Source organism: Chiroxiphia lanceolata, chromosome 3 (assembly GCF_009829145.1).
Source record: "Chiroxiphia lanceolata isolate bChiLan1 chromosome 3, bChiLan1.pri, whole genome shotgun sequence".
In the NCBI taxonomy this organism is placed as follows: Eukaryota; Metazoa; Chordata; class Aves; order Passeriformes; family Pipridae; genus Chiroxiphia; species Chiroxiphia lanceolata.
The window spans coordinates 37,593,013-37,616,967 of record NC_045639.1 but is presented as its reverse complement, the minus strand read 5'-3'; the positions used below and the strand labels follow the sequence as shown (position 1 = coordinate 37,616,967).

The 23,955-nt window shown below is 38.9% G+C and overlaps 2 protein-coding genes across 3 annotated transcripts in view; one reads left to right on the top strand and one right to left on the bottom strand.

Moving 5' to 3' along the window:
* Nucleotides 1-1,420: 1,420 nt before the first annotated feature.
* Nucleotides 1,421-23,955, bottom strand: OPN3 (opsin 3). The gene is made up of 4 exons (XM_032684523.1): nucleotides 23,583-23,955; nucleotides 8,551-8,870; nucleotides 7,209-7,460; nucleotides 1,421-4,170 (listed from the first exon to the last, which is right to left on the bottom strand). Exons 1-4 carry the CDS (start codon nucleotides 23,932-23,934, stop codon nucleotides 3,907-3,909), a joined length of 1,188 nt encoding a protein of 395 aa, XP_032540414.1. The 5' UTR covers nucleotides 23,935-23,955; the 3' UTR covers nucleotides 1,421-3,906.
* WDR64 (WD repeat domain 64) overlaps nucleotides 23,445-23,955 on the top strand; it is a 76,638-nt gene continuing 76,127 nt past the window's right edge. For both annotated transcript variants that reach the window (XR_004356452.1, XM_032684512.1), the window contains exon 1: nucleotides 23,445-23,662. The gene's annotated coding sequence lies outside the window, so the exon portion shown is untranslated. The remainder of the gene's footprint in view (nucleotides 23,663-23,955) is intronic.

Below are 23,955 nucleotides of genomic sequence, written 5' to 3'. Positions count from 1 at the left end.
CTTACCTCTGGACGTTAGACAGTCAAATTTCGTTCTTGAGCTGAAGGTTGTTTATATAAGCCAAGGATAAATGTGTTCTTAAAGGCTGTTCTTTCTGGGTGGTTTAGCACATTATAGTTGTTGCATATCCATTTCACTTAGCAGTTGCAGTATTCCAGCACGAAACAGCAGCAGGAGACTGATGTTATGCAAGGGACAGGAGCAAAAAAGATATGCTTATGAATACTGATCTTCTGACTGATATAACCACTGTGATAAAAAATAATGTCTTAGTAGTACAAGACTCAACTCTTCTGCATGAAGTTAGATACATTCTGCATCAATCTAGTTTCTTCTGGGAGCTGAAAAAGAAGAAAGGTCACAAAGCTGTAGGACAGATCTGTACCATACATCCCACAGTTTCCTGCCTCCATGGGATCCAGGGCAGCAGCAGCAGAAGCCCCAGCACTGGAAGATGGGTGGGCACAGCTTCACGATTCGTGTCTGTCTCAAAACACAGGGGAGATCCCTTCCCCAGCGTGGAAGTGGTGCTGAAATGTCTCCCAACAAAGTCCTGACATACTGGAAGGCAACAAGTCAACTGAGACTCCTGCATTTACAGGTTACAAATGGCATTCTAACTAAATCATCCTATGTATTTTTCCAGTAATGCATGAAATCAATGAAACATCATTAAGAGAAATTAATTGGCTCTGAGGCTATCATGGTACTCACCACACCTGTCATTTCCCTTTGCATGCAGGATCATGAAAGTTCTTACCAACTAGTCTATTTAAAATCTTCATAAGTTATGTACCCTGCTCATCTCTTCCTATCCTTTTGCCCTTCACATTTTCTCCTTCTCCTCTTTCTTAGTCTACATTTCTGTTACTTTATGAACAGCTAATTGTCCAAATGATAATGCTAACCATCTTCCAGTCCATGTAATGGGAGAGAAAGGTCTAGCATAAATCTCTGCATCTCCACTGTAATAAACGATTCAGCTGTGACAACTTCAGCATGGACCAAAGATAGACTTGAAATTTTTAAAAAACAAAACTGCGAATAACATGGTGCTACTCAAAGACTGACTGTTACAATACTTACATTCTGTAAGGTGGGAATTTTGCAGTAAACACATAAAATAGTTGTGCTTGAAAGATGAGCAAATAGGACTGCAGCATTCTAACTTCACACAACCATATTTACAGGCCATAAGAACAAGGTATCTCAAACAGTTCACAAAAGTCATAATTTTAGGCCACTAATTCACACAGAGTAGCCAAGATAACAAATTTATTACAACTTTTAGTGTTTAGTTTTCATATATTGTTACATAATTGTTAGTGTGATAAATATTGTAGTGGTAAATATTTTGCACATCAATTATTAAAAAAATCATACACTGTTTTTGATAATGATTCAAATTTTACCGTAATAAATCTGAACAGTGGATAGTTTCTCTTTACAAACCCTATACTTGTTTTTCTCAAAGGTCAGCTGAAATACAGAAATACTATTGTTTTCTCAGGACCTAGTGCTACCCTTCCTGCTGTATCCAACAAGCAACGATACCAAACCATCTCCCAATTGGCAGGAAGAAAAAATCTTTCACTGAGAACAAAATGATGGGAAGAAGGTTCATTTAATCAGTCACTGAAGGTTCAATAGACAGAAAACACTAAAATAACAGAAGTTTTGTCACAAGGATGGAACCATGGAATGGTAATGTACATATTTCCCCATTTGTAAATATAAATGTGCATAGATGTAGTGATCACTGGCTGAAAATATAGTTCTTGACATTGTAATGAACATGTTTTAGTAAGGGCGGATCTTTGACATGGTAAAAACATTTGTCTATGCATCTGTAGCAAAACAAAAATTACAAATATGAAAGAAACAAAGACAAGCATTTATCATCTGTTTTCTCTCAGATTATATTATTTAATCCAGAAATCAGAGTGGATTCCAGATGCACTTTTAAATATGACACAGAGCCAGTTTACCAGCATCAAAGCTCTAGAGGGGTGCAGATACAACAAATTTGCCCCTTCAAAAGCACAGGCACAAGCATGACAAGTCAATCACTTGTTCTGAGTTGTGGTCACTCCCTGCCCTCAGGAACTAGCTGAATGCATCTAGATTTTGAAGTTTTATTCTTGACTGCAGGACCAGTGGCTACAGTGCCAACAGTTATTCAGAATGTTCCCTTTATAACTCTCAGAAGATCTGCCTCCAGAGGATGCAAGCAGTTTCTTAATTGCTTTTTTTTCTCAGCTTTCACAGAGGCAGAAAAGCTGCATGTTGCAGATCCACACTGCCCATTTAGCAGGGTGAGGCAGAGAAATTACATAGTTGCAGCAGATGTGGTAAAGACCTCGCTGCCATAATTCAAAATTAGTTCTCCAATACTGACAGGAAACCGTGTTTGGGGCACAATCCTATTGCCCCAGCAATTTTGTACCAGCAACACTTAGAAAGGTGAGGGTAGAAAAAAAAATCTATCTGTTCTGTTCACTGAGCTCCAAGCAAGACAATCATTACTCACACTGCAACTTAGGAAAAAGTCACCCTGCTCTTCCCTGACCATTACTTGTGCCGGAGCAGGTTCAGAATTAATACTGGATGATGTTCATGGTCCATGTGAAAAATGGATGCAAGATAAAAATCCATAAAGTGCAAATTGTAACCAAAAAAAAAATCCAATTTTCCCTTTTCACTGACCTTTCTTCATTAGTGCTTTAATTTGCATGATTTTCTTCACTGTGTAACCCAGGGACTACCAGATAGCACCAAAAGAATGGCTTGTTCTCTACAGATGGACAGCTTCCTGGAAGCTTCTGGTTTACCCATAATTCCACTCATTCCCACCCCCCAATGTGCAAAGCACCAATTCAGGCCAACTAAAGTGCAGTCAACTTCACACCTTCTTTATTTCTTCCTTGATAATTCTATGCACTGGTAGTTCAGGGATAAATGGGATAACTGAAGCTCAAAGGAACCTCAGGAAATTTCTTGTCTGACTTGTTCCACTGCTTGGCTGTCCTTGGGGCGAAAAGGCTTTTTCTTACATCCCATCCAGTTCTCTCAGTTCAAATTCGTCGTCTGTGATCTTTCCACTGTGGGTCACCCTGAAGAACCTGGCTCCATCTTATCGAAAAACTCCCCATCTCTAGTGGAAGGCTGCTATTCGGTTCCCCTGAAGATGTTTCACCTCCAGACTGGTCAACCACATCTCCCTCAGCCTTGCCTCAGAGGCCAAGTACTACAACCCTTCGACAATCTTGGTGGGTGGTTCCACTGAACCCACCCCAGTTTACAGACGCCTTTCTTGTACTGGGGTCCCAAAACTGGATGCAGTATCTAGATGTGGTCTTAAGAGGGCTGAGTTGAGGTCATAATCACTTCAGACTACTGATTCCAGTCCTGTCAGTACTGCCTGGGATGCTGGTACCCTTCTTTGCTACCAGGGTGCACTACAGGCTTATACTCTACTCATTAAGCAACAGGACTCCACATCCTTTTCCCACAGAGCTTCACCCCAAGCAGCCAGGGCCTGACCTGCTGTGCTGCAGCACCATTCTTCCTTTCCAAGTGCAGGACTTTGTAGTTGTCCTTGCTGAATTTTATAACATTTCTGTCAGAGCATTTCTCCAGCCTGACCAAGTTCTGAATGGCAATCCTACAATATGCTTTAAGAAAATTCAGAGTAAAGACATCCATCAACAATTTTGGAAGAGATTTCAGTCCTGTGACCAAAAATGAACTGCTTGCAGAGCTTCAGATGCAGAATCCCTTCAGTATTTCACAGCTTCAGAATGCAGTTTCCTTTGGCAGCCCACAGACACTGCCACTGAAACCAGTCTCCAACGTAAATAGTCTAGTGGCTGAAATCCACCTCATTGTCGTCTCTTCAGCTCATCCCTATAGTGGCTTTACTTGGATGACATTTAGTTTTGTCTCACTGTGTTTACTGCTGTCATCTATTTGCTGAGTGTCATCACTGGTGATAATAAAAATGATAGAGGAAGAGCTGAAAGTCACTTTCTTCTTTGGTCTGTCCCCTGCTTTCTGAGACATAACTATTGGTCGTATTGGTTTGTCGTTCCCTGTTGCTGGTGTTTCTTTCATGGTCCTCTGGAATCTCATCAGGCGAAAGCACAGGAGTTGCAAAAGGCATCGGCGAAACTGCAAGAGAGAATAAATAGAATGAAGTTACAACTCCATCAGCATTCACTATCATGTACAATCCAGTGAAGGGCACAATACAGTAAGTTACTCAAAATAACAGATTTCTGCATATTTTCACCTTGTTCTGAGTTAGTTGCAGTGCTGTAACAAACATGGTGGCTTTTTAGCAGCTACTTTTTTCTCTACACCAGAGCTGAATAGGATTACTGAGCCAGTAGAGGGCACTGAAATGCAATTTAATATTTTACCAGCCACAGAATCTACAATCCACAATCTGCAAAGGACAAGAGAACTAGGCTTGAAAACGTGCTACAGGTATTGTTCCCACATTCAAAAATCACACATTTTATCTAGCAGGGAAAGAATAATCTCTGAAACACTTCCCAGGAGGATGCAGAGGGAAGGAACAAGGGGAGGAAGGGGATATAAAGTGATGTTTTCTACCTTTACCTTAAAATAACTCCAGGGTCTGGAATTGTATCAAAAGCATTGAACATCACAGATGTAAAATCAAATTTCAATGGTCGGTAATACAGAAGTAAAATGCATCCATTGAATATGGAAGGAACAGAAGCAGACTAGAAGCTACCTATGGTAGAGGAAGTCTGTTCTACCTTGTGACTAAATAATGCAAGGCATTCAGTGAAAGCTCACACACATATATAGAATGATAATTCCAGTAGTAGAGCTGTTTTAATTATCCAGTTATGGTCTCCCCTTCAACAAAACTAAGATCCAGGTATGCACTCATTCAGTAGATCCATATCTGCACACTTTTAAAGCTCAAATATGATCCTTTGAGGAAATTCTCTAATTTTACAAGAAATAAGTGGGCAACCTCCTCTTCTTTTAATAACCCATAACAAGACTTGCCTGGAACATAGGAAGAGGACTTCATACAACTAACCAAAACACCAAACAAACCCAAAACAAGAACAATTAAAAAAACCCCACAAGTAAAAACAGTGGGGAGTGCCAGAAAACAACGCATCTTTTTTCTGAAAAGGGAGTAGGATATCTTTTTTCAACAGCCTTCCATTTAGCTGTGTTAAGGATTATTCTGTATTATCCTGCATGGCCAGTGACTCTGCTTTCCCAGCTATTATGCAAGAAGCTCTCCAACACGCCAGTTTGGAACAAGGTTTAGTTATAGAAAACTAATCCTACTCTGACACAGGGGGGGCCATAGGTTCCGTTGGGAAGGGGACCAAGCCAATTACAAGATGACAGAGAAAGCTAAACTGGTGTATGAAAATGCGTGGCCTCGTGCAGAGGCCTTGAAGACCTGAGAGAAAGTGTTCTACCTCTGAGTAGCAATGAAGTGAGAGAGTGTAAGCATTTTCGAACAGGTCAGATAAAGGAAGGATATTATAGAGGGTTTAGGATTCCTTCTGAGGGCAAAATAACACAAAAAAGTAAGCAAAAATATCATCATTTCGGTCCTAATCTGGAATTAGAGGCGAGTGAAAAACACTTCACAACACATCTCCAATAAGCCTGTTCAGATGATTGATTCTTATCCTGGTTATGTCTTTACTGGCATTGTGCCTGGTACCAGTTTGATTTGCTTCTGAGTATCAGAACCTACAAACTGTTTTTCAGATAAACTACTCAGCCTGACATCTAGGTACATAATCAGTGTATTAAAAAAAACACCCTGTTGAAAAACAGTCTTTTTGAACACAACTGTTGTGAGCTCTCCATGTCCAGGCCAGCTCTGATGTTGTGCAGTTGTGTAACCATGGATCAGCCTGCTGTGAAATGATCTGTTGGGGAAGAACTGCAAGATGCCACATCAAGGGTCTCCTGCCTTTACTCAGGAAAGCATTTAAGCTCACTCTTAACCTGGTCCTGACCTGAGCTGCACGGCAGCTTTTGCTTGGCTGCCCACCTGGCTGATTGGACCCACTGACTTTGCTGCCTCATCCCTACAGATTGCTGGCTGGCCTAGGTTTCTGGTTGGCAAACGCAAACCAATATAGGAAATCACAGAAAATTCTCATCTCTATAATGAACTAACAGATAAGGAAAACCCAGGAAAATCCTTCTAGCAGTAATTCATGGGTTTTTACCCTTTGCCAAGTGACACCAAACTCCAGGTATCTTTAACTCTATGGTTTCAGAAGTTTACAATGTGCACGTTACACTAGTGTTAGTATTAATACACCAAGTTATTGTTGAAACACTAACCAAGTTAGTGTTCTTGGTTATGATGAAGTATGTTAATGTCTAAATAAACTCACCAACACCACTTAGCTGCAAGCAGTGGTTATCTTCACAGTTACAATGATTTACAGAACGATGTACGGTTTTCTAGTTTCCATCTATTTGGCATGCCTCTGATAACTCCAAATACTTCCATGCTCTCTTTACTCTGTAAAGCACTGAAATGAGCTAGTCACCACCATTAACTCAGCAGTCTACTTTTTGTAATGAAGACTACAGAAGCAGACAAAAATAAAAACTTTCTTCACATAGATAAGTATGTCTTCTTAACGTAATTTGTCTCCATAAAACATTTAACTGTCATCCACGTGAGATTCTGGCTTTGAGTACTGTGAAGCTCTGAGAAATGTTACCGGTGTAGTATTTGAAATACTATGCTGAGTTGTTCAGTCCTTGTGTTGCCACAATGTAAAAGTCAGAGGCAAGTTTTTTTCTTCCTAAAAACACAGACAACGGATATTTTGAATTTTCCTTGATGGAGTTCTGTTGTGGTATGGGAGCAATTCATCTGAGCTCTTCTAGTTATAATCCATTTTATGGGTAAACTGTCAAAAAAATTCTGATACTCTCCCATCTCTTCCATGGGAGTTTAATATCTCAATTCACATATGAGCAAATCCAATTTCTAATCAGGTGGTACTTTAAGCATCATCAGGGATTTTAATTCTACTAGACTGTCACCTTTTATCCTAGCTGTTCAATTTTTTTAAAAATTTAAGCTTTTCAGATTAAAGTATATCAGATCTAAGCTCTACAACTATGATATTGGCTACTAATCATTCAAAAAAGAAAATCTTTAATTTACCTACCTTTCTACTCATGAAGATATAGATGACTGGATTATAAGCAGTGCTTGACTTGGCAAAGAAAGATGGGATGATAGCTACAGTTGGAGTTACAAGGTTGCTATATCCATATGTGATCAGGAGGGAGACCACTGCATAGGGCATCCAACAAATAAGGAACGTGGAGATCATCAAGAAACACATTTTAGCCACTTTCTTTTCATATTTTAGAAGTTTGATCACTTGAACACTCTGGAAATCTTCTACACTGCGAAGCTGTAGAAGAAAAAGATAAAATGGTAATGTTTTACTGGAAACTGAATAGTTCTACATTTATTTATAAGTAACTCATTCACTAATTTAGTTTTAGGCACAGACACTATACACCTTATCTTGTGAACCACAATTATTCTGGAAATTTACATCGTGTTTCCCAGACTTACTCTTAAGTGTAAAAATACAATCTGAGGAAAAATAGAATAGCAAATCTACTAGAAAACAATAAACCCAGTGATGTAACAAAACATGCTGCAGTTATCATTGCAAGTATTTTAGAAAAATAACTTGCCCTCATCCACTGGCATGAGCCAGTTCAGTTTATATTTAGTGGTCCTTTAGTGTCTGACTAGTTAGACAATGCTGTAAATCTGTGTCATCAGAAGTCTTTAGAGAAAAGAAAATTTCATAAAAGATTTCCCTGTACTGCTCTGCCACTTTGTTACCCTAAAATTATGAAATTGCTAAAGCAAAATACTAGGCAGCAGATTACCAGAACTATCTGAGTGAGTCATAAAATGAGGAAAAGATGGGATATGTATGTGAGCATTCTCCACTCCATAAGTTATCAGTGGTGCCAATATTGTTGACCACAAACCAGAATGGGTCCAGACTAATTATCACAGAATATGAATCAATAACACTTTCTGATACTAAGGATCTGGACTGAATTAAAAGGGGTTGCCTTAACATGGAAAATTGTTTTAACAGGGCTTCATGTCCTCTTGGAAGAGTTTCACAGGGTTATCTTCTCAAGACTGATGAGGAGGAGAGAGAATTCATGAATCAGAACTGCAAACAGTTTACTTTTTCCCTGTTTTCAAGTGAGGATCTGATATGGATTAGTGAGCATAAGCAGTTCCCTAACCATCCTCCCAGTAAAACTACACAACACGTAGACCTTAATAGGTCTAGGTTGGTTCTCCTCCAATCCTACATCCTTTTTAGTGGTGCCTGGTATAGATGAACATAGATTAAACATTCAGAAGTTTGAATAGGAAGTGAGAGTGCAAATTTGGCTCAGATCCTAGCTTAATTCTTTTTCAGTGAAAATATTACATTAAGAGAAATCTTACTTGTACTAACTTACCATTCTTACTGCATATAGAATATGTCCATAGCAATAGGCCATGATCCCAACAGGTGCTACTAGACAGCCAAGGAAAAAAAGGAGTACAAAGGAGGTATCATTTGGGTCTTTTGACTTCCAGTCCACTGAGCAACCTAGTCCATGAATTTCCAGTGTGTATCTGTTCCAGCCCAAAAGAGGTGCTCCAGTCCAGGCTAATGAGTACAGCCAGATGTACGTGATAGCCCGCCAAGACCAAGAGAAGTCAATCACTTTTGCATGGACTACTCGAATGTAGCGTTCATAGGCTAGAACAGTGAGAGTCATAATTGAAACAATTCCTGTAAAAAAAAAATAAAGAAAATCAATTAAATAGTTCACAAATATTGCAAATGATAGATGTTTCCTTTGCTAGCAGGTTAAATCAAAATTAGCTAGCTCATATTATGAATCTAGCACCAGTAAGATTTTTGGGTGACACCCCATTACTCACTAACCACTAGGTCAAACAGCATCACTAACTTCAAAACTACTCAGAGTAGGAAGCTGACATCTGATCCTGATGTCCAGTGGCCAAGAAGAAGGATAAGAAAAAAGAGACCAAGCTAATACTTCTTCTTAAACATTACTTAAGTGAGTTTCATGGTCCAAGGTTTGCGTTTTTTTCTGCTGGCAATTTTTGTAGGATTTGTTGTTCTTGTGCACTTCTTTGGGGCTTGTGGTTTCTTTTTTTGCTGTTTTTGGAGGGTTTTTTTCATTGTCGTTTTGAGTTTTTAAAAGAAATAGCTACCGTATAAAATTGAGGTAATCAGCAATAACAAAATCTGTTAGAAACAGTGAATTCAGAGTTGAGAATGAAATCAAAGAAAGCCTTCAACAACTGAAAGCATAGATGTACACCTTTAATCATAGAATCACAATATTCTGAGTTAGAAGGGACCCATAAGGATCCAACTCAAACAATTGTTAACATGCTACGACAGAAATCACATTCATATTTGCCATAACGTGCATGTATACAGCTGTAAGAAGGCTAACTGTGCAGATTTCACTACCAAAGAGAGAATAACCATAACTTAGCAGAAACCTTCAAAGGATATCACAGATACCTGATCTCACTTTGAAAAAAAGGATAAGCATTAATTGAAGACAAATTAACAGTAGCATAAAAGGACCAAGGAACATGGATTTTGGAAGGCAACCAAGAGTAACAAAACCTAGAGCAACCATAGCCTCTATGCCAAGGTATTTAACAGCAAAACCAGTGCATTATTAACCAAGTATCTCACAGTAGGATATGCTCCAAAATCTCTAAGTTACTTAATCCTGCAAGCATTAAAGGACTCCTTTTTAAAGGTGATGAGTTTAGCAAACTTTCTTGATTAACACAAAGGATTAATCTGAAATAAGAAGTGCCACATTCTTGTCATAGATCTCTTTAAAATTATTTTTTTTAATATGTACTTTTTCGCTAGTTGTCCTTAAATCTTCATCTCAAAAAGTTGCTATTGTTGGGCATGCAGTAACCTTTCACAGTTAGATTTGTATGGCTTTTTCTTGTACAAATTATTGCTGTAGAATTTTATTTTCATGGCTTGAATTGGACTAGTAAATGTTGACTAGATGGTTTCCAAAAGATTTAAGGTTTGATTTGGTTTGTGCTCTTTTTTAAATGAAATTGAAAAGTAGTCTTTCATGACCTTTTGTGGGACCTAATGTGCTGAAAATACACTGAAGAATGTGGAACTAAGCAAAATATTAGCAGCCATTAGAAAATAACCACAGAATCTTATAGTTACTATTCTACACTTATACTGGTTCGGTAAATGCTTTATTCAATCAAACGCTGTTTACTTTCTAAACCCAAGATGAAGCAAGAAGTTCCCCTCCTATTTCTCTTGCCCAAAGATTAGGAATTAGAAAATTTTACCTAACAGTTATGAAAATCATCCACAGACATGTTTATGGAGGAAAATTCACATCACTCAACTACAGGCTCTCAGTTTGCTTACATAGCGTACTGAGGCTTCACGTCTGCGATCAGTGGAGAGGAAGCACAGCTCCTCAGAGTGATGAGTCAGAATTCCAAAATTCACCTCTTGCTCTTTACCATCTTCCTTCTCCCTACAATTGCATTCAATGCCCCTGTGTACTTCTAATATTTCCCCATCTGTTTTTATACAAGTACTGAATTCTAGCCATGACAAAGTAAACAAAAGCACACACGCTTGGCTGAAAGCACAGGTGTTCAGAAGCAATAATTTACTCAGTCCTTGACATTCTCAGGGAAGGCACTAGATGCTGAATATCTCTAAAAATGAGTAAGTGCACACAGATCTTTGAACAGCATTATATCAAGCCCCTTTTTAGCCTGAAACCACTGCTCTTTAAAGGCTTAGTTGAAATTTCCTCCCTGAACTGTAAACAGGACCTTGGAAAGCCTGTTGGACAGTATGCATCAAAATGCAAATCCCTGTTCTGTTGACATTCAAGAAGTGTCTGGTAGAACACAGACATGAGGCAAGAAATGCAGGTCACGGCATACTACAGTAAATTCCTCTTTGATGTAGGTTCTCTGCTGTAACAAGGTCATAGCAGTAAGAGTAGAGGTTGAAGTAGTTAATCATATAAATAGAAATTGGAAACAAAATATCTTTAGAGGATGAGGAAAAAAAATGTAGGGAATTTCATTCAAAAAAAAAGCTCCTTGTGTGCTGTAGAGCCGTGACTATCTTTTTAATTGTGGTAGAAGACATGCAGAAATAGCTGTAAGAACAGGAATACTGACATCTGCTCTAAGGAGATGAGTTTTAAAACACGTATTAGAAAGACAAAGTCCATAACTAGGAGGAAACACACATTGATTCTGGTGGAGAGTGCTGTAGATAATGATGTTTAAGAGTTATTTGGGTTTTCTTCTTCTTGTTACTTCTACAGGGGGCTATAAAACAAATGAATTCCTAAGAAAATAAAATTTCAGTGTGTTCAACACCTAGACTAGATCTTGTAAGTGTGCATCGCACCTAAGTAAATAAGTTTTTAAATGGGCAGAGGACTTTTTCTAGGAAGCAAAGAAAATCCTGAGGAGATTCTGACTGAAGACAAGAGGAAAATTTTCTGTAATGAAAAGAACAAGCCATTGAAATAATCTCCCCAGGGAAGTGGTGCATTCTCTGCCATTGGACACTTCTAAAATTTAGCTGGACAGGGTGCTGGGCCATCGTGTTTAGACCATTCCTGTTTTGTCAGGAATGGTTGAACCAGACGATCCTTGAGGTCCCTTCCAACCTGGTATTCTATGATTCTATGAATATCTTTATTAGTGTACTGTATGATTTGACACCTTTTTTTCCAAAAAGAAACAAAGCTTGCAAAAATCTGTAAAAGATAAAACTGACTTTGATTTTACTGTGTAAAGTCTGTGCAATTTAAAGATTAAGCCTATGATTTCGAGGTTTCAAATGTTATTACCACAAGTTATTTGAGCCCTAAAAATAAAAGCAGCTGCACAGCTCTCAGTTATACCACAAACTGGGGAGCTCCTGTATTTATTACAATAATGATTGTAATTCTCGGCAACAGTTTTCCAGCTTGTAAAAAAAAATCATTAAAAACTGTCAAAATTTCTTAGCAGCTTTTGTTCCACTAAAAGTGAGTGGATAATAAGGCCCAGTTTCATACACAAGGGCAGGGGAGGTTCTTGTTTTTTAATAGGATTTTAATACAGGCAAAGGTAAGACTAGAATAGAAAATAATTTGAATTCCCCCCCCAATCATGCATCTTCTGCACTATGCGTCAATATGCAGCCAAAGCCCATTTGATATTTTGAACCAAAACTTTGAGAAAGAAGCAGCACAGATTAGTTCATGTAGCCAGAATAGCCTCATGGATAGACCATAAAAGCATTAAAAGTATCTGTGAATGATCTGCAGCAATGACTGAATATTATCTATGTTGAGTTTCGCAACTATTGGGAATCTGGGCTATTCTCTGTGCACACTTCATGTCAACAAATTCCATTCTGAAGCTGCAAAATGCCCAAGGGTACAGCTCTAAGTAGCAAGAGCTAGAATATGCCTGTCACCTCCACATGTAAGTGATATGAACCAGTACCACTCACAGTGGCATAAATCTTGAAAAAGTCTGTTCAAACTCAATGTGCCACAGGCAGTAGGCAACATGCATGTTGGCACTCTGCAGGTTTTTTTCTGTATGTTAATAGCACTGTCAGGTTCCAACCAAGCTTCTGTATAATCAAAAAAAGAAATTATATATATATATATTTAATCAGTCACTTGTATCTTATTTGGGAAATTACCCGTACCTCTGCTGCAATGATTGCAAAGATGAAAAATTTCGTCTCAAATGAGGAAATTAAAATTGAATGAGAAGTGAGGAAGGGTGAATTTAAATATTTTGGGAGGTGAATTTAAAGCAATTGGAGATTAGCTCTGATGTTAAGGGATGGTTTCAAGCACATTTATGACAAATTCAACATCCTAGACAGTACTACTGGAACTTTATAACTCTTAGTTATGATTAACAAGTGAAAGAGTTTCAGTTCCTTTCAAGATTATTTTAACTTAGTTACTTGTTTCCCCATGGTAATCTAGGATTCTATTAAATCTGCTCCTTTAACCTATTAAGGACAATAATAAGACATCCAACAAACACAACATCTAAAGATGTAGCTACAGAGTAATTGTTAAACCTACAAATAAAGTCTCAGCTTTCATGAAGTAAACCAGAACTTCCCACAAGACCTATCTCAATGCACAGTTCAGAAAGAAGTTGTTCATTTTGAAGTCACCCACAAATGGATTCAAGAGCTCATTTCTTAAAGGACCTGCTTCTAAAAATTTCCTACCCCTAGCAGACTTACTTGCAGAGGTCTAGAAATCAATCTTTAATCGGATTTTTCATCTTTAAAGAAAATAGTTTTTGAATCAGTAATAGCTATTAGATAAGCTTATGATGTACATGTTTATCAGTTTACCCTTGAAGCCAAAGTTGCTTTATCAAATTAATTTCTACTTTTTTTCTAATTTTCTTTTAAAGCTAATCCCCTAGATTGATGTGTTCTGTTCTACTAACTAACAGAAATGTAAGAGTGGTTTCAGGTAGACAGCTAAAGCTTGAAACAAATACAAAAAAAATCATCTTTGCATCATAGTTTCATTAGATGTAGTGCATATTTTCTTGTTGTCCCAAATTTTCCCATTGAATGTAAATGAGAAGGCTGAAGTTTATAATGTCTCACTGCAAAGAGTTCATGAGTGAATCCTGAAGCCTTCATTCAAGTAAAATTCTTATTAAACATCAATGGAGCCTCTGTACATAAGAACTTCATCCATTATCAGTTTTGGATTTTTCCCAATCCTTATGTCAAGAAAGAGGGAGAGAATTGTTAAATGACTGCAGTTATGGAGCTTAAATGCGGGACTGTGTACAAAGCAATCAAAAGCACTGGTCATCTGTGGTTTGGATAAATCTATTAAACCCATCAGATCCACCAAACACATCATATTTCAAATGCACGTCTTATTGAGATGAAGTTATCTGTGCTGGGCATTAAAAGATTCATTGTTTTTTCAGTGTTTATTAAGCCTTCTTGGCATAACCTATATTTAAAAGCAACTAGGGATAACATGCACCTGTAGACACCTTGATTTTCAAATTCTGTGCAAGTCTACATAAAGTTGCTCATTTAGTTTGGACGACATTCATATTTTCATTAGAGGAAAAATGGTCTTATTTGCTATACCCTTCTTTTGTCTACTCATTGAACTTCAAGGCAAACTTGAGCACTAGTGGTACGTTATTAATTTCTCTACTTCCAGTCTAGTTGTATATTCAGATCAAAAATTGCAAAGAAACTTGAAAGTTTGCTTCTAGTGTAAAAAAAAAAAATAATAAATTCATAGCACTAACCTGAGTTTGCTAATTCAGGTTAAAACAGAAGTAAGCACAAGGTTTTGATTCGTATTAGCAACTGGAATTCCACACCACAGACAAGTGCTGAAAACAACTTATTAAAAGGAGTGAAAAATATAACCTTCTTGTTATGGATTTCATGGAGCAAAATACACTTTTCCCCCCCCAGTATGGATTAATTCTTAACATTGATTTCTCCATGTTGACTCTGGCTGTGATGTCAAGCTTCAAAACAATTTTAGGAACTTAACACTAAAGAATAGGTTTAAGTGTCCTTAAACTAGTCCTATGCTAAATAAAGCACAAAGGCTGACAAGCATGTACTTGGCAATGCTGTGGTAATTATCCCTAATATTCATGCTATAAAATTAAGCAATTTATGAGATTCCATATCCTATGAGGTTGATGGCCTCTGATGTAGGGGAGGAGGGAGAAGGTGGTGGTTATGTGTTATCCTCAATATCATCTCATGATGAATTGTTGCATGCGTCTGGTATCTAGCTTTATGCTGGCTAACTTAGCAGACTTCAGGATCTCTTTCATATGTGACACTCTAGTATGGATCACCTTTTTGCAAGGCTAGGTTCTGCGTATTTCACATGATAAGCTGATGGAATATTCTTCAAGTATGTAACACACCTGGCCAGCCACAATTCCCCCACAGTGCTGACCTGATGCTTTTCAAGTCAAGCAGTAGGCTAAAACTCCCCAGTGTTTTATCTGGTATGGCAGGAACCCTACACATAGTGTTACCTAGAGCACATACACACCAAAAAAATGCCATGTTAAGTAGAATACTTGTCACGCTCTCAGAGATTCTCTAAAGGCTGTTTTCAGAGCCATTCCCATCCTATCTCTTACACACATAAGCCTGTCTCATCCTCTATATTCCTCCATCTTCGGTTTTTGTTTTTTTCAATCCTGCTGCCTATGAACATATTATTTCATATCACACATTTTGGTGGGAAAGGACAGAAATATATTGGCATTAGCAAGTATAAACACATGGCAGTACCAAGGACAAGTAATGCTCTACTTTGCACGTTCAGAAATCAAATCAGAAAGGCAAATCTATGACCACAAAGGTTTCAAGTCACAGCTACCATAACAGTGAGAATGCAGTCCATTCATCCAGAAATAATGAAACTTAAGCATCTAGTACATATGTCGGTTGGGATATCTGTCACTACTCCTACATGCCACTTTCTGATCTGGCCTGTTCAATAAATTGGCCTATTACCACCCCTGTGAAGCAACCACGAATCTTTTGTTTCAAGACCTTATAAGCTAAAGAGGAGTTCATCATCCATCCTTTCTCTCCTCTACCCCATGTCCCCTCCAATACATTGAATCAGTTTGGGTTATCCAGCAAACAGCAGATAACACTGCCCATTGTAACCACAGAACATAACAGCGTTACTTAAGTCAAATTTGGCAGAGATTTCCCAAGAGCCTACAGGTGCAAGGCTTCTGGTGCTGTCCCCACAGAAATGCAGTGCTTTGCATAATGCCATATACCTGAGTAGCAGTTCTTACCTGCAAGAACTTTCCTTTTTTAGCCCACTACATACTCACATCATGCATGTTCTCACACTGCTTTCAGCTATCTCATATACAATTATTCCATGTATATGGTTCCATTTTCCATGTATGACTCAGTTTCTCTGGTCTACTGCAGAAAAAAGCACTGAATTTTACTTCCCTCCCTGTCCCCCTCCCCCATCTCCCCCTGGCAGCTTTTCCAGAACTTATTTAGATTTCATTTTGAGTGAGTTGCATATTTTAGTTTGATGAAATACATGCTGATTAAAAAAAATGTTACAGAAAGCCATTATGGTTATTGTTTGGATATTAGTCCCCTCTTAGCAAAAATATGCATTTCAAACTGATTTTTAGCTTTTATCTGAAACAAATTTTGTTATTCTTGAGGTAGTAGAGATCTACGTACTTTGATTCAAGGCTGAGGCCCAATATTCTGAGGGTTGATTTACTCCACTAGCAAATCAGTCTTTCTAACTCTTTCTGAAAGACTTGGGTGCTCAGTGTTTACAGATAATGCATGTCTGATATACAGACTTTCATCTCAGAGAATACTCCTATCTATACGTGCCAGTTATAAACATAAACATTCTCTGTGTCTAGGAACTGATGTTAAGTTTTAGCTCCGATTTAAGCCTAGGCAATTACCCTAGCACAAATGGGGTCACTGCCATTTAAGCTGCAGTTAAATGTAGCAAAACTGAAGTGTCTTCTTGTTTAAGCCATCAGCATGAAATTTCTAAGCTGCAACTCCTCCTCTTCTCCACTAGCCAGCCACTCTGAACCAGGAAGGAGTGATAACCCACTTTTTGTTGTCTGGATTTGTTTGAAAAAAAATTCTCGTTTTTGCCACTTTCTATTCGTTTCCCACCAAAATTCTGCAGTTAGTGAAGATTTCATTATATGAAATCTTATATATCATATATATATGATATTATATGATATATAATTATCATATGTGATAATTATTTCTTCTGTATTCTAGGTTTTTCCAGGGGTCGTATTACTCTGGATACATCATTAATACTTCAAGCTACACAGTGCAGGTCATCATGGAGAAGACTGCAACACACATATGAGCTGCAGCGCATTGTCCCATAATATGTGTATATTCTGACTTTATAATCCTTAATTAGAACAAAAAATATTGCAGTGCCTTCAGAACTAAGTGTTAGTTTCAACAAGTTCTAACAACCACAACAGCTTTTCCCCTCTCCATGTAATATACAACTTATTTTCATGGTTTGCCATATTGCCCCACCACTCCCCCCAAACATGACTTGTAATTTGGACAGAGGCAGTATAAGATACATATTCCTGTATCTTTACAGAACAACTGCTGCATAACATGGCAAATAAGATGCAATTCTGAGACAGACCATGGCTTCTATCAAAAGACATACTATTTTCTCTATCAATTAATCCCTGACCTACATCCAAGCGCTGAATTACTATTTTGCATATCTAATCAAAGCCACTCTTCTGCAATCCATCCTCACCTTCTTCACATTTGAAAAGCTAGACAGCAGCAGTTTAGAGAAGCAACTTCCTGTCCATGGCAAGACAAGCTGCTATTGCAGTCTGTAATTTTGTATCACAAAATATATAACCAGTCTATTTGAATTCAGCAATTAGATGTTACAATATGTTTTCAGTGCCAGCTATGAATCACTTCTAATTTTTAAACCAATTTTAACATCTGCATTCAAATCTAGATAGGTTAAAAATCACTTCTCATAGGCGTAACAGACTTCAAGTATATTTTATATGCACCTGTCCGATAAAACTGCAAGGAAATAAATCACCTCTTCCAGATTCAAACCTGCAAGTGATTTATTCAGTTTAAAAAAAAAAAAAAAAAAAAAAAGAAAAAATTGGTACCGCTGAAAGCATGCTGATTGAGTCTCCATCTATCCATAACACAAGATCCTAAAACCATCTGCTAAGCAACCACAGAAAATGCTTTTAGTGAGATTAAATCAGTGCATACAACATACATTGGTAAATGCAAAAGGATGGTACAGGACATTGTTCTGTCACTGTGCAGAGAAAGCCTTAGATGAAGCAGCTAACAATTATATACAGATAAATGTTTTTGCTTTGGTTTAAAATAGACTGTAACTGAAGGCAGGTACACAGGACACTCTCTTATTTCAGTATTTTTCCAAGGCAGGGGGAGGGTGGTGTGTAAGGGCTTGCCTTAAAACAAATAAATAAAAGAACCTCAGCTGTACACAGAGCAGCTCTTCACAGGAAAATATATTCTGTAAAACTACTTACAATTTTTCACATCCTCCAGTTCACATTATTGGAATGGGGTATACACCTGGATATCAACATTTACTTGATAGCTCATCAAGATCTACCTGCTATATACCAACAGCAACTTGTCCAGAAAGGACAGAATACTTTTAATTAATTTGACATTAAAAGCTGGCAGTGTTTTTTTACCCTTACAAGAACAGCTTACAGTTAGAAAAGATATCTAATCACACTTCAGTAACATTAGCCTTTCAATCACAAACAAGGTTTAACAATAAAAACTCCACCCCACAGTACACCCTTACTGTGCAATCTTCTGTCAAGAGATTGCCTCAAATAAACGTGTTCCTCAAGACCATTCCTGTTATCAACCAGTTTTTTTACTCCTTTCTTCCTTTGCACAATTAAACCTATCAGACAGTGTTAGAACACCACTGCTGGCAGAGTCTTAGCTGCCATTACTTGCATCTGAAGTGATTTATGCTTGAGGGGTATGTGAGTATGTTCCACACAATCAGACTAGCTTACCTCAGGGACTATTCCTATGTACAGAAGGCATTAAAGCAGACATACACTGCCTGGGGGTGGGCAGGACACAAATTTCTCTTGCACACATCAAATTCTGACAATCACAGTCATTTAAAAAAAAAAACAAACCACTTGTCAGTGAGAAGCCAGCAGATGCACATCAAGAAGTATCCCCTTCACAAATTATACCCAAATCCCTATGCTCTCAGTGATAGACAGCAAACCTCCCAGGTAGGAGTTGTATTACTAAATCAGATAAAGAGATTACACAGATTTCCAGTACTTACAGCGTGGTTGACTATGGACTAGGAAAAAGTTAGAAGCTTTTTACATAAGGAGAGGGTGGCAGATTCAGTGGGACCGGCATTAGAGTTGACTGCACACCTCCACAGAAAGGTGACCCTCATGGTATAAATACATCACTTAATTGAAGCAGCCATCATATTACATCAGGATACATTACCTGTTACAAAAAAAGCCCTGGAACTCAGTATAACAAAATTAAGTGAGGATTACTGTCTAAAACAGACAACTACGTCATCAAAGCTTACACTAAGACTTGTCAGTTAATCATTTATGTCATTTTCCCCACACTAGTATATGAGGTGATAAGAATGGCTTTGTAATAGCAAGAAAAAAACCCTTTTCATAGCCTAAACTGTATCTTGACTTCAGACTCTAATGAGTAAAGAAAATAGGGATTATTACTTACGTGACAATGACAGATGTTCAGTATTCAAAATTATCAGTTTTGCACTGTAGAAAGCAGATCTCTGCACCTTCTAATAGCTCAACGAAAACCTTTCAAGTCTCAGAAAAAGTAGCCAGTAGCACAAACATCAAGTTTTGAGCTGTACAGTGCAACTCAAAAAGCAGATATTACTATATGGGCTTGTCTCATGATAAAGTTATGATAATGCAGAACATAAAATCCAGCCATTTATTCCTAGACAGATAATCTGTAGTTCTGCTGCCATCTTCTCAACTTAAAAGTTTCAGACCATGAACATCTGCTCACAGTGGTTAAATTCTGGATCTCACATGCCTCCAACTGCCTGGTAAAACGAGAACTCTTACAAAGGAAATTTTCAGGTTCTCCAATCCAAAATTATTAGGAAAACTGTAGGGAGGGCCCTTCTTGCTGCTGTGAGGAGGAAAAAAAATTTGCTATTATTTTGTAACAAAGGTTTCTGAATGTACAGATGCTACCAGTTCCTTTTAAGCATAAATGACACCTATATATTTAATCACATTGATATCCTTAGGACGAACACTGAAGCACCTTGATCTTGGCTTTCAAAACAGTATGAGCCAAAATCTTGTAAAAATACCTGTGGAAATTTAAAAAAGCTGCATGATCATGAATTTCAATGTTATTCCTGATTAACTGCAGTAATTAGAAAAAACCTTGTTTTTAAAATTTCTTGAGAATTAACTCAGAATTTAAAGTGAAAATTTCTTTTTTTTTTTTAAAGTAGATTTAATAATTTGTCTCAAACTTGTTTACTGTCAGGAGAACCTCTAATTTATAGGTAAACAAATACAGAGGTCAACTTGCACCAAGTATTGGGTCTTGGGGGTTGTTCTTCCAAGAAAGAAAAATGCATGAAGCTTCTCTTATTTAAACTTAAGACTGAACAGCCTTTGGATCTGGAGGGCTGGCACAGAAAGCTCACATAGCAACATCCAAGATCATACCCAAGAATGAAATTGCATAGCTGTAAATAAACAGGTTTTGGTTATCTCATGAAAAAATGAGCTGGACTGGGTCCAATCTCAGGAGATATCCACAGTACTAAAGTAACTTCACACGATCCACTGTGATTTAATAGACTCCATATTCATTGTATCAGAGCTACCACCGCTTTATTCTAGAAACATCTTTATCAGGTCATTCTGGCTTACTGAGCAACTGAGCACTGCAAAGCTGTAACTACTCTGCTAAATTAATGAGACCTTCTCTTTTAAAAGCTGTCAATTTTGTATGTCTTCTGATCAATGAACGTACTTTTATTCCCAAAAGTTCCGGGGGGGGAGTGTTATGCTTTAAGAAGCACTGCTAAGTAATACAAATGGCAAGACTTCCATTACATTACTTTCCCCACCACCATCACCTCAAGATAATAGGTGACTTGAGCTGTTATATACAGCAGACGTATATTTCTAAACATAATACCTGGTTACGCTGAATGAAATCTTCAAAAAGTATCTTCACCACCACCAGGAAAAAAAAAAAAACACACACAAAAAAATACACACCTACCAAAAAACCAAACCACAAAAAAAACACAGACCCCAAACAACAACAAAACCAACTAAAGACAAATAAACCAAAAAGCCTGCAAATTACCGCTCTTTTCATAGACACATTACAAAATGAAAATAGAAGCTGTGGTGGCAATAGTCCAGATGGCCAACACAGTGTGATGTTACCTGCAGGGCATCATTTTTTTTTTTTCCTCAGCACTGACATGCCCCTGCTCTCCCATGCAGGTAGGAAACCACTATCTTCAAAACCAGAAAAGAACAATCTTTCTATTTCCAGATGAGAATATGAAAACAATACTATGTACAAAAGCAAGGGTTAAGATTAGACCAATTTATCAGGTTAGCATCCAATTATAATACCCAAGTTGAATATTTTCTATTCCTTTACATGGCAGCTGAAAAAAGTAAATTCAGACATCATTCCTGAACGCTAAGTCGTGCATTTACTCTCCATTTCCATGCGAACAACTACACACAAACACACGCTTTTCTAATAATAATAATAATTAAAAAAACCCACTGAAACACGTTATGGAAGAGGAATGTAATGTGACCAACCACAGGAAGATTTTGCAAACCGCTGATGCTAACTTGACTACTCTCTAGATAAGGCCCATGAATTTGTCTACATTTCTTTGGGAACAAATTTATTAAATAAAGGGGTGCAGGAAAGCATCAACACTGAATATATTTATAATAACAAATTATGTAGCACACCCCAAAATAAACAGAAATTAAAAATCACATGTGGTCAAACAATTTGCTTGTGAATTTACATACTTCATTGTTTCTATTTCTTCTATTCTGGAAGATGGTGCAAGATTATTACAGTCTAGCTTTTAACACTAACCCTGCTACGTATCTTATTTTTTGAACATATATGCAAAATGACTTCATCCAAAATAGTAAGTATAATACATAAGAGACAAAGATAGGAACAGAACTGTACTTTACATCTCCTGTGTAAGCTTAATGTTCAGCTGCCTGGCAGAATCTGGTTGGCAGACACTTGAGTTTCTCCAGCATTTGAACAGCCTGAATGATGTAGGCAGACTTACACCAGCAAGGTTGTCTACCACTTTCCCCCATAACAATAGCTATACAAATGTCTGAGAGCTGTGCACTGCAGAAATCATCTGGTACCAAACCTTGCACAAATGGTTAATTACATCCTGCATCCACCGTAACTTCCAAGACGTAAGAATTTTGCTGCACTATGCAGAAGCAGTCAAATCAATCATGAGGAACGATGCACCTTCCTCTCAGTAGCCCATCAAAGGCAGACTACAGTGCCATGTGAAACAAAGGTTACGTATGCAGGAAAACTATAAAGCTTACTGAAGACTTTAATGTGCCTTATTATAGCAATTTTCAGGGCATACATGTTGCATAGGTGCACTGTGATCCATCTCTAATTTATGCACCTCTCCCAGAAAAATATGTATCTGATAGGAACTTTAGATTTAGTTCCTGATTAGCCAAACATTTACTTTCACCATTAGAAACACAACCCTATTCTTTTGCAGCATTCTTTGCTGGTAAAAACAAAGCCATATTCCTTTTAACAGACTGCATGTGCATAGCTGGACTGCAACCTACTCTTCCACAGACTTCTGCAAATGGTATGTAAGAATTTCAGGAAGGAAACCAGTGAAGAGCTTATAGGTTTTGAAAATGAAAATAGTGTAAGTACTCCTTCTGCAGAGCTAAAATTTCAGGGGAATCAGTGGTTTCTCAAAGCCCAGCGGTGACACTGTTATTACTGAAAAATAGTACCCGAATTTCACACATGGATAAGGAAATTCAAGGCACTCTGCGTAGCTTTAGACAAACAAGTCCGGACACTGGGAAGGCTGCCGAGGAGCACTGCCACCGGGCGCAGCCAGCTTTCCACCTGTTCCACCGAGGCGGGACGCTGCTGACTCTATACCCAGAGTCATACGTGCTCCTATCCACAGACTGCAGCGCTTCCTCCTATAAATTACAATCGTTTATGCTCATGAAGTCTGCACAACACTCGGTCAACTCGAGACCCCTCCTAACAACGCTGCTGTCCTTTCCCCCAAAGTGTCCCGTCACAACGGCAAGGGCGGGAGGCCGAGAAACTGATTCTCGAAGATTTCACTTTTTGCTCGGGATCGTTTTCCTCTGCACTATCGATCTTCTTACCAAATCTCTGCCGTGCCCCAGCCCCGGCCACAGCCGCCCGTCGGTCCCCTGCTCTCCCAGCCGGGAGCAGGATCGCGCCCGCTCCCGCCCCGCAGGGCGGCTGCTGGAAGAAACTCCCCGGGAGGGAGCTGCGATGGAGGCGGCGTCTCCTGGAGAAGCAGGGGGGGAGGCGACGGTTTGGGGCGGTGGGAAGTGACGGGTGGGGGCAGGTGGGGAGAGGGACGGGGCGGTTGGAAACAGCTGCGGACAGTTGGGAAGCGGGGACGGGGCGCAGAAGCCTCGGTACACACAGACAAGGAGAGACCCAGCGGGACAGCGAGGAACCCGCGGCGACCGCGGTTCCATCACCCACCGAAGAGGCTGCTGCTGAAGCCGTCCCAGACGCAGCCGGCGGCGTCCCACACCCAGCGGCTCCTCAGGCAGGACATAAAGGTAAGGCTCACGCCGAAGACCGACACCAGCAGGTCGCTGAGGCTGATGTTGACGAGGAAAAGGTTGGTGGGCGTGCGGAGCCGCTTGAACTTGTAGTAGAGCACCAGGACCAGCAAGTTGTTGCACAAGCCCAGCATGCCGATGGTGGCGACCAGCAGCGCCAGCAGCTCGTAGGTGCCGGCGCTGAAGAGCGGCCGCTCGCCCGGCACCTCCTGCTCGGCCGCTGCGGGCTCCGGGCGGCTGGTGGAGCCCGTGCCGTTCCCCGAGGGCATGGCTGGCGGCTCACGGCCCGG

Bases quoted from the DNA above. Each gene is read 5' to 3' on its own strand.
- OPN3 (XM_032684523.1), bottom strand. From the start codon at position 23,934: ATGCCCTCGGGGAACGGCACGGGCTCCACCAGCCGCCCGGAGCCCGCA. The intron at 8,871-23,582 runs GTGGGTGATGGA...TTTTTTTTACAG, and splicing joins CTTCAGCAGCAGCCTCTTCG to GAATTGTTTCAATTATGACT. The intron at 4,171-7,208 runs GTAGGTAAATTA...TCTCTCTTGCAG, and splicing joins ATATCTTCATGAGTAGAAAG to TTTCGCCGATGCCTTTTGCA.